At 39.4% G+C, this 11,119-nt stretch overlaps 1 protein-coding gene across 1 annotated transcript; it reads left to right on the forward strand.

Annotated features, from left to right (window-relative positions):
- The first annotated feature begins 2,944 nt into the window (after positions 1-2,944).
- LOC149179149 (uncharacterized) lies at positions 2,945-8,498 on the forward strand. Its single transcript, XM_089422367.1, has 2 exons — positions 2,945-3,640; positions 4,332-8,498. Exons 1-2 carry the CDS (start codon positions 2,945-2,947, stop codon positions 8,496-8,498), a joined length of 4,863 nt encoding a protein of 1,620 aa, XP_089278493.1.
- The last annotated feature ends 2,621 nt before the right edge of the window (positions 8,499-11,119 follow it).

An 11,119-nucleotide genomic window follows, 5' to 3' on the forward strand; every position in this document is an offset into this window, starting at 1 on the left:
TTGCAAAAAATGGTCATATGTTCAACAAACAAAGAATTCCATGCGAAATATGTGGTGAGACTTACAACATTGAAATTTTGTTGTATCAAATCATCATAGTTGTGACATAGTGTCATATATTCAATGAGTAAATATTTCCATATGGAAACATGCGAGAGACTTATCCTCTAAACTCTCATCGATTGTTTGTATCTTAATTGTGATGGGAGGTTGTATGTTCAATGTTGTTGCCTTCTACATGGATTTTATATAGTGTTTCAATATGTTGGGACTTCATCACACGTCTACACATCAGTGGTGCAATTTAGACACAAAAAATGACATTCATAGTTCAGTTTTCCATGCATTGTCATATACTATTAATAAAAATGGAGATATTTTGTGAGAAAATTTCATCGAAGGTAAGTGTTAGAGTGACGAAATAATGGGGGAGTTTTTTTTGTGTGCCTATCCATAAAAATTCCAACAAGTGGATGAAAATTAAAAATATTGAAATCCATGGTTATGATGCATTGGACATAGTGTAATGACCCCATCCAAATTCCTAGGTTCCCTTAAGGAAAATGAGAGGGGTCCATTTTTTTTCACACTTCATTTCAACACCCAAACGTAGATACACCATTGGACTCATATTTTCAAGAGATTTCAAGTGATATAAACTTTGGTCGCTTCTACTTTCTAGGGAAAAAATTGTGTCTTCCTGAAACTCTCTAAACCTTTTATAGCCATGCCTACAATATGAATGCCTAACATAATTACATGTCATAAGGATTCCATCAATGCATGCCCGTAGGCACAAACACGTACACCCAAAGCATACTAGAAATGAACATCCATCCCTTAAGAAAATTCCCACTAGGATTGCCATGCCCACAACATTCACACCTAGCATACTAAATTCTTGAGATAGGATTATCGATGCTAAAAATAGATATTCACAATAAAATTCATAGATAGTAATATTTATAATACTCAAAATAATAGAATGAGGAATCTCACAACACAACATTTCCAATATAACATGAAGTAAATCAAAGAATATCATTGGGAAAGATTAAAGTAAAATATATGTGCATTTTGCATGTTGCGGAAGTGTAGGGTACATTTTGGTTGATGAATAGATGTGGAGATGTGGATCATTCCACAATATGACTTAACTCCACATTAGATTTACCTCTACATTTGAGAAAATGACAAAGTATAGAAGTGTGGAGGTGGTGTGATGTAGAGATGTGGACTCATGGACTATAGACTTGTAGAAATGAACAAAGACGCTCTGCATTCCACATTGCTAGTGACGTGGTTGTCTCAAAATTTGTGTAAGGTTAGATGACAATTTTTGGTTAGATGTTCTCTTAATATTGTTAATAATTTAGGGGGTGTGTTATTGAAATTTTATCCATTTCAAAATTTTAAACTATGTAATAGAATGAAGGTGATGTGTGCTCTAAGTAAGTGGAGGAAGCTCCTTTTTTAGAATAGTATATTGGCAACATCTTACAAGGTACATTCCATTGAGAAAAGAGAATAACATGAAGGAAAACCCATTGTCTAAGGGTTTAGAAAGTGTCAAATTCTTATTGTATAATTTTCCTCCTTTATAATAGTTTTTATTTTAAAGAAATTTCTTTTAAAAGGAATGGATGACATAATTACAACACTATACACACTCACACATGTTTATTCTACTCACAAGTCAATTCAATATGTTAATTTTTCATATCTATATTTACCTACAAATTCCTATGCAGTTTCCCTAGTATATGGAGCTCATCAAATATTTGGAAATGACGTTGATTAGAAAACAATTTAGGGCATGTTGATGGCCAAAATTGAACATGTTCAAGATTAAGGAAATCACTTGGCTAGGGCCCCAATAAGACCCCTTTTCATTTGGTGTGGTGATTTCAATCGATTATGGGCCTGGTTGCCTCAAACTAAATCTAACCCAAACTAAATTCCTAATGTAATCTAAACTAATCTAAATGCATAAACTATCTCTAATTTTAACTTTTACCTACTAGTGTATAATTATTCTTGCTACTACCAACAGGTAAAAGAAAACAATCTCCCTTTTGTAGCTACTTGAAAGAGGATACCTTTTGGTATGCTCAAATGTGGGTTCAACCAAGATGCTAGGAAATTTGTTCCCATGTAAGGAGAATTTTGTTTAAAATGAGTTAAAACTAATCCTAAATGCAGTCCCAACTAATAATGTAGAGAAACAAATAAGATTATCCTAACTCGACAACTAAAAAATAGTTACTAAATGCTAGGTGTAGTGTAATGGTTTTAAAACTAATGGGGATTTAACATGAAATTTATTATTAATATCAAGTTATATAAGTAGTTTTGTTAATTGATATTATTTAGTGCTTTGCATCCTATGTTTAGAGAATTGATATAGATTAAAAAATGATCAAGAATAAGTCTCTATAGCATGGAAATAATTCTTACGCTTAACTAAATGTTAAACCAATGTATATTAATAAATCTCTAAGAAAATAATTACCAAACATTTATTTACATAAACGATCAAATCCAGAGATAAATGAGATATTTGTGGAATTATAAGAAAATGAACCTAGTCATATTAACATAAATATGCATAAAGAATATTAGTGCCACAATATGCAAATATTGGAATACATTTGTCGATACCAAACACATACAATCATATCCATACAAATAATATTATTTGAAATTAAATATACTCATAAACCTCTGAATTATGTGATTTGTCTTTTACATTTACAAAGAATTCTCGAATATTGTTTCCATAGCACTAAGCTCTATCAAAGGAGAACAAATTTAAAATAGTGTAAAATCTTCCTTAGCAACACAGGTTGAATCTCAGGATATTAGCTACGACTGTGCTGCTCGACGCTGTGGCTCCCGCGCGCGCCCTGTAACTGTCATCGGCCGTTGGGGCCTCGGCCCAACCATGGATCCTCCGGATCCCCCCTCGGAAGGGCTGAACCAGCAAATCGCCTTCTCAGCCTTGGTTAAATCGCTTCCTCCGCAGCGTCCCAGGCCAGCCCTATCAAAATTTGTGAAAAAACTGGATGGAATTCAGGAGGTGCAGTTGCCTCCAGTCTTGCCCCGCATGGCAGCTCTGTCTTTGGCTGAAAAGGGCCTCATTGGCCAATTCACAGGCCTCTGGCCTTCTCCCCGAACCGTTCAAAGATGGGTTGAAAGAAACTGGGCCGATAAAATTCAAGGGAAGATCTCCATAAGGTTCTGTGGGAAAGGATATTTCACATTCCACTTCGAATCCAAAGAGGATAAGGACCTAATTTTCAGAAATGGGCCCTATTTTATGGATTCCAGGGGCCTGTACCTGAACAAATGGACACCAGATTTTGATCCTGAGCTAGATGTCCCCAGCGCTGTTCCGGTCTGGGTCCGTCTTCCTCATCTCCCTCTCCACTGCTGGGGAGATGAATCTGTCCGAGCCATCGGGAACGCAGTTGGTAAATACATAGATCGCAGCGAACCGAAAGAGAACATGCAGGCATGTGCGAGGATTTGTGTTGAAGTGGATCTCGGCAAAGGACTCCCTGAAGCGATAAAACTGAAAGTGGACGAATGGAGCCATATCCAGCAGCTCGACTATGAGCAGATTCCTTTTAAATGCAAGGTATGCCACGAATATGGCCACTTTGCCAATAGATGTCCTAATCTTGTTGTTGCAGAGAACGAAGATCAAGAAGGCCATTGGGAACCAGTCAAAAAGAAGAAATCTGCCCCAGCATCCAAAGCTCCTCTGGAATCTGATCCTCCTGTTCCCACTGCCCTTCGCCCTTCCTCATCCTCCCCATCCCTTCCTGCTCAACCCCCCCTGATCTGCCTCTCCCTTCCTCTTCCAACCCCTTCTTTGTTTTATCTTCCCTTGACCCCCCTCCTGAGGATCCCTCTCTGCTCCCCTTGATCCCCTCCGAACCTTCAGATCCTTCTCCCTCCCTGATCACCCCTTCGCAGGCTTCTCTTGATCCCCCTCTCCCTAGGCTCACCAGAAGCTCGTCTAAAGATCATGGATCCTCCGGCGACTCCTTCAAAAAACCAGGTCCTGGTAGAAAATCGGCCAAGCAGCACAGAGACGAGAACGCTCAGAAAGACATAGCCATGGGCACCCAAACCCCTATAGAAGCTTTCATTATGGGGCAACATGAGAAGGAGACAACACAAGAGAGGCGAGCACCTCTCCGTAAACCAGTCACCCAATGATGAAAATGCTGTCTTGGAACAGCAGGGGACTAGGGCACCCCTCAAAAGTATTAGCCCTCAGAGATCTTATACATAGTGAAAAACCAGACATTATTCTGATTCAGGAGACAAAACTAGAGCAGCAAGAAATAAGAGGAATTATTGATCAGCAAAAACAATATAAAGGATGTATCAGTGACTCAAGAGGAGCCTCCGGTGGAATCGCCACCCTTTGGAACCACAGCAAATGGAATTGCACAGCAGTAAATTTACATCAGCATTGGATTAGAACGGTCCTGGAAAACAAAATTGATAATCAAACAGCGGTTGTCTACAATGTCTATGCCCCCAACCACTACAGAGAAAAGGAAAGCTGCTGGGACGATTTAAAGGCTATTATCGATACAGAAACGACTTCAAACATTATAGTGGCTGGCGATCTCAACCTGATCTTACACGCCAATGAAAAAAGGGGAGGCTGCTTTTCGCCAGACCCTTCCAGAGGTCGTTTGGAAGCAATTATCCGAGATCATGAACTGGTGGACGTTGTACCTAAAAATCGCAGGTACACCTGGAGCAACCGCAGACTTGGCAACGACAATATTATGGAAAGGCTGGACAGATTCTTAATTAATGTAACGTTCCTCTCCTCCTTCTCTGTGGGGTACGCTAGCATTTTATCCACCTCTGCCTCTGATCATTACCCCATTACACTTACGCTGGAAGCCCACTGTTCTCTTGGGCCAATCCCGTTCAGATACAGTCCACTTTGGAATTGGAATCCGGCGGTCAGAGAAATTGTACAGGGATCCTGGAACCAGCACGTCGAAGGCTCACCAGGATTCATTTGGGAATCTAAATTGAAAAGAACCAAACAGGTCATCAAGGAATGGGCTAGAACCAACTACAAAGAACCTGAGGAGATTAAACAGAAAATTAAGACTGAACTTGAATGCATTCAAAGAACAATAGAGGTACAAGGCCTCTCTCAACAAAACAAGGAGAAAGAAGGATCACTCTATGCACAGTTGAGTCACATAAACAGAGAAGAAGAGCTAAAATGGAGACTAAAGTCAAGACAGCTCTGGCTTCAAGGCGGTGACAAAAATACTGCCTTTTTTCACAAACAGGCCACGGCAAGAAAACTTAGGAATAATGTCAGCTCAATTTTGGACAATGAAGGCACCCAGCAAAATACCCAAGAAGCCATCAAAAGAGCTGCCACGGATTATTACAGAGAGCTTCTAACAGAAACCAAAGGAGAAGAGGATTATGGGGACCTACTTCAATACTTGCCCAAGGAAATCACCAGAGAAATGAATGACAGTCTGACAAAGGAAATTGAAGAGGAAGAAATTAGAAGAACGATCTGGTCTATGAATCCTGATAAGGCTCCTGGGCCTGATGGATTCCCCATTTGTTTTTACAAGGCCTTTTGGGGTTTAATAAAAAAGGACTTGACAAAGATGATCAGATGGATCCAGAGAAAAGGCAAAATAGGAGGATACACCAACGCCACTTTTCTGGCTCTCATCCCTAAAGAAAACAGGCCCACTTCCTTTTCTCGGTTTAGACCCATTTCTCTCTGCAACTCCTCCTATAAAATTTTGTCGAAAATCCTTGCCTCCCGCCTCAAGCCCCTCCTCCCTTCTCTGATCTCGGATAATCAAGGAGGGTTCTTGGCAAACCGACAAATTACTGACTCCATTCTCTTAGTCCAAGAAGCCATCCACTCGAGCCTTTCTAGGAAGGAGAAAGGGTTTATTCTTAAACTCGACCTTGCTAACGCCTTTGACAGAGTTAGGCATTCTTTCCTTATTGCTGTTTTAAAAAAGATGGGATTTGACCTGCCTTTCATTAGCCTCATCTCTGCTTGCATTTCTGGGCCTTGGATCTCCCCCTTGGTTAATGGCAGACCGGGAAAAGCCTTTCAATCCTCCCGGGGGCTCAGGCAGGGTTGCCCCCTTTCCCCATATTTATTCATCCTAATGGCTGAATCCTTCAGCCAAGCTCTGGATTTCAATAGAAGAATGGGCCTCATCACTGGAATCAAATACGGAAATGGAGTCAAGAACATCAATCACTCTCAGTTCGCAGATGATACCTTGTTAATTGGAGGAGCCTCCACCACTATAGCAAGGAGGTTCAAGATCCTTCTTGACCAATTTATGGGGTACTCAGGAGGTTTGGTCAATCAGTTAAAAAGCTGTATATATGGATGGAATGCAACAAATCAGGCCATCCATAATATCGCAAATATATTTGGAGTCCCTTGCAACCTGGAGTGGACGCATTTCTCATATTTGGGTATGCCTGTAAGCCTAGGACCTCTGAAGGCAGGAACGTGGGACATCATCATCGACAAAGTGAAGCGGAAAGTGCAGCAGTGGGGTTCAACCTGGCTCAACCCAGCAGGCTGGCTCATCCTCCTCAAATCTGGTATTACCTCTCTCCCCCTTTATCGATTTTCCTTATATCAAGCCCCAGCTTCCTTTCATAACAAAATGGATGTAATCCTTCGCCACTTCCTTTGGCAAGGAGGGAAAACCGATAAAAAGAAATTCAATCTAGTCAGTTGGAAACAAGTCATCCAAACCCAGGACAGAGGAGGTCTTGGAGTTAGATCCCCCAAATTTCTTAATCTTGCTTTCGGAGGGAAGATCGTTTGGAGGCTCATCACTGGCTCTTCTTCCTGGTGGAAAAGGGTTCTGGAAATCAAATACTTGAACTGCCCGAGACAGCACCTGCTAGACTCAGTTATTCCCATCAGAGACTCCTCAAAAATCTGGCGCATCTGTAAAAAAGCCATCCCGTTCATCGCCCAGAATACTTCCAAAGTACCTAAAGGGGGAACCAGCATTAAAATTGGAGAGGATAAAATATTGGGACAGCAACCTATAAACAGTCATGATGAAACTATTCCCATTCTCTCCTATCTCAACAGCAAAGGTATCCATTACCTGAATCAAATTTCCAGCTGGGATCCTCTATCCCATCTTTGGCTTGGTTGGTCTTTTCCTGAGGTTCCCATCGAACTCAAACCTAGTCTTTCGGTTCTGCAATCTCTCCTCCAAAGCAAAGCTCCCGTCAAAAAGAACGAGTTGGATGGCTTTCGATGGGACCCCACTGGCTCAGACTACACTGTGAAAGCAGCCCACCAGTACATTTGCCACAACACCTTTCCCATGCCAATTTGGAATCACTGGAAAATGGTGTGGAAGTCAGAGGCTCTTCCAAAAATTAAGTTCTTTGTTTGGACCTTGCTAAAAGGAAAAATTCTGACAGCAGAGAACTTACAAAAGAGAGGGATCAACGGACCATCACGCTGCCCCAACTGCTACGCTGCGGAAGAAACCATGAAACACCTCTTTGTGGACTGCTCCTTTGCAATAGACTGCTGGAAAGAGCTGTATCCCACTGTCAACCTCCCAGGCATTTCCCAGCATTCTATAGGAGACGCGATTCATCACTGGAAAAAGAACTGCCCTTGGAAAAATAAGAAGAGCAACTTAGCGCAGAGGGTCTGGAACACTCTTCCATACACCATGCTATGGAGTATCTGGCTCATCAGAAATCGAAAAATCTTCAAGGATAAGAACGCAACTCCAAGATTCGCTTGCAGTAAGGCCAAGATGCTAGCTATGGAAACGATTGCTGTTAAAACCGTTGGCAGCATTGATGCAGCTCTGTACAGTGTGGAAGAAAGGAGTTTTATCAGCTATATGCTGGACAAGAACCATACCACTCAGAATGACAGTAATATGAGAGTTCAACGCAATCAAAAAACACATAGTTGGAAGATAAGGTATAAAGAGAAGGAATTTGCAACGTGGCTACAAAATTGTAATGTTTTCTGCCTGTTTTTCGATGGGGCATCCAAGTCAAACCCAGGCATTGCTGGAGCAGGGGGTTGGATCTCTAACGCCAATGGGGAATGTGTCATCTATTTTGAATGGGGTTTGGGGAAGATCTCCAACAACAGGGCAGAAGCGCTGGCACTGTATCAAGGGCTAAAACAACTCATCGGACTAGGAATTAGATCAGCTAAAGTTTTTGGAGATTCTTCGATAGTAATTAGTCTGATGGCTCAGAAGAAAAGTTCTCCGAATGCTCTCCTACAGCAGATCATCCAGCGTTGCCAACTACTGCATCAGGCAATGGGAAACTTGCAGTTCCATCACATTCTCCGCTCCTTTAACAAGCAAGCAGACAGGCATGCCAACAACGCCTGTGGCAGAGCAATGGGAAGTCTGTTGTGCAACGCCGAGGATTCTCTGCAGCCATTGCCATGAATCGATACAGCTCACTCAGCAACACTCCGGACAGCGCTATCAACAGAAACTGCCCTCAGGTCATCATCAGCGAAGGAAAATGGTACAGTATCGCTCCATCTACAGCAATGACAAATACAGTGATGGAATCATCAGCGAAGGACTTTCCATCAGCGATGGAATCGATCCCTCTTGTGTCTGATCTCTATAGGATCACGGACTCAACTCGGCCAATCTTCCAGTCTAAGCCTTCATACTTTAAAAATGCTATGCAAATGTAAATTTCTTTTGTTCCAATTTGTCAGAGTGTATCTTAGTTCAGAAATATTCAAAGCCAGGACTTCCAGGACTAAGGAGGAAATTTCTTTCTGTAACTCCTCAACTCCTGAGCCATCCCAGATTGTCATGTACTGCAGGATTCAAATTCCTGCCTTCCTTTTTCAGATTTAATACAACAACCGAATTCGTTAAAAAAAAAAAAAACAGAGGTTGAATCTCAGGAAAGAAATCCCTCAATTAAATTACCCGAAATTAATACAAATTAGTTCTTAATTGAGTGATAAGAACTTTTACCATCCATGGTTAGAGATGTAAAAAACATTCTAATTTTAAAACAAAAAAGTGATATTGTGGTGTGTGCTTTATAAAATTCAGTGTTAGTTGAAAGTAGTCGCGCCCTAACACTTTTGGATGATGCCTGCGGCGGTTGAGGTGCTGAGAGCTCCATATGTGAGCTGAATAGTTAATGGGCAGTGTGACATGATAAGGTTTTTTTTTAATAATTCACACATAGGGTTATGGATTACGTATTATTAACAAATGTTTTGATTACCTTCTGTGCGCTCCATCCTCATTAACTTTATGCGCTCTTTTCTAAGCCCTTCCTTAAGGATAAAGCCATGACCTTTACACATAGTTTTAAACTTATATGATTGTGCTTGTTTCACATTTTAAACTAATATGATTCTAATGTGCTCATCGTAAGGAGATGTGTTATTATACTATTATACTATATGGTATATGCTTAGGTAGATTGTGTTTAATTTTTTTTGCAGTATGCATTGTAACATATGATTTGTGAGTCTAATGTTAAAGCCATTAGTTGCCCCATATCAAAAGACATATTTGATAATGTATTATATTTGATTCTTTAATATATTTCATAACATATATATTTAATCTCACACACATGAGGTTTTGTGTAATAGGTCACCATTTTTGTTTTTTTAATATCTATATATATATATATATAAATATAAACTTTATTAATAATTAAGTTGTTAATTTTTATTAATATATATATCATGGAGGTGGGGCTTTGGAGATAAACCAATTTATTAAGACAGTGAAAACAATCCAAATTAGAAATGATCATAACTTGCAAATCAAGAATTAGAATTAAGCAATAGTATAAGTCGCTAGAAAGTTGTCAAAGATGCGGAAATAATGATACAATAAAAAATAAAAACCAATAAAAGATAAAATCACCTAGACTAAGCAAGCTAAAACAACCCAAAAGTAATATTAACAAAATTTATATGAAAGCCATTTTAATTTTCAAGAAAGTTAAGGGGAGTTGTTGGGACCTCAATAATTGGCGACACATTGGAACGAAGCAATTATCTCTGGCATATAAATGATGGGGTTAAATTCATCAAAATTCAAATGATAAGTCCCACAATATTCTTCTAAACATTGTGCTAAAATCTATGGGTCCCACATAAGATGAATGAAATATGATAAATTCATAAAGCTGAAAGTGCTTAATATCTATCTTGTCTTAAAGTAATGAATCTGATTTAAGGGGATTTTTTTTTTATAACTTCCTCATAATATCAGATAGAAAAAGTAGGGCTAGGGAGTTTTATGGTAAGTACACATCTATTAAATGTAAATTTACCTCTTTTTCCTAACATTGCTTTGCTACCCACGAGCATCCATATCCTTGAAAAATATGTCTTAGCACCATACAAGCATGACCCCACTGTCAATGAGCATCCATAGCCCTGAAAAATTTTCCTATACTTTCCACACATAGGTGCTTTCAATTCTCTTGTGCTTCCACCCTTTTAATTTTCTTAGTTGGAGAAATTCATTTGGAAATTGGGTGAAGAGAGCATGGTGGTACAAGGGGTTTTTTGTTTAAGGAAAATAGATTTTAAACTTGATAATTTTAACCCCACAAGCCTTCCCTGCATCTGCCAATGTAGAAAAATTATTTAAATGTGGTTGGAAAAGGGAGTGATTCAAGCAAAAATCTAGAGTTGATTCTTTCATTTTAAATGATGGACCACTACTTGAAACTCATCTTAGTGTTCCACCAAAGTCTTTTGACCATTGTAGGGAAGAAGAAACTTCATAAGAATGATCTTTGGATAAATGAAAATCCATTTTAATAAGAGATTATAGATCTCTAGGGTTACCAATTGGTGTTGCATGAAAAAGACCCCCATATAGACTTTATAAGCATCGCGAAATCCAAATTAAAAACAAGAGCAAAAGAAAAAACAAAATAACTATACAAACCAAAAAGAAAAGCAAGAAATCTTGAAATAAAAGAAAAGCATAGAAAATCTCAAATCCAAGAATGAAATAAAGCATCAACTAGACAAGATGAGTGTAGGAGACTTAACATAAAGGAA

This window comes from Pinus tabuliformis, chromosome 4_1, assembly GCF_031772625.1.
Source record: "Pinus tabuliformis cultivar Carrire ecotype Pingquan chromosome 4_1, CPIR1, whole genome shotgun sequence".
NCBI classification, from domain to species: domain Eukaryota; kingdom Viridiplantae; phylum Streptophyta; class Pinopsida; order Pinales; family Pinaceae; genus Pinus; species Pinus tabuliformis.

Bases quoted from the DNA above. Each gene is read 5' to 3' on its own strand.
- LOC149179149 (XM_089422367.1), top strand. From the start codon at position 2,945: ATGGATCCTCCGGATCCCCCCTCGGAAGGGCTGAACCAGCAAATCGCC. The intron at 3,641-4,331 runs GTATGCCACGAA...ATTCTGATTCAG, and splicing joins AGATTCCTTTTAAATGCAAG to GAGACAAAACTAGAGCAGCA.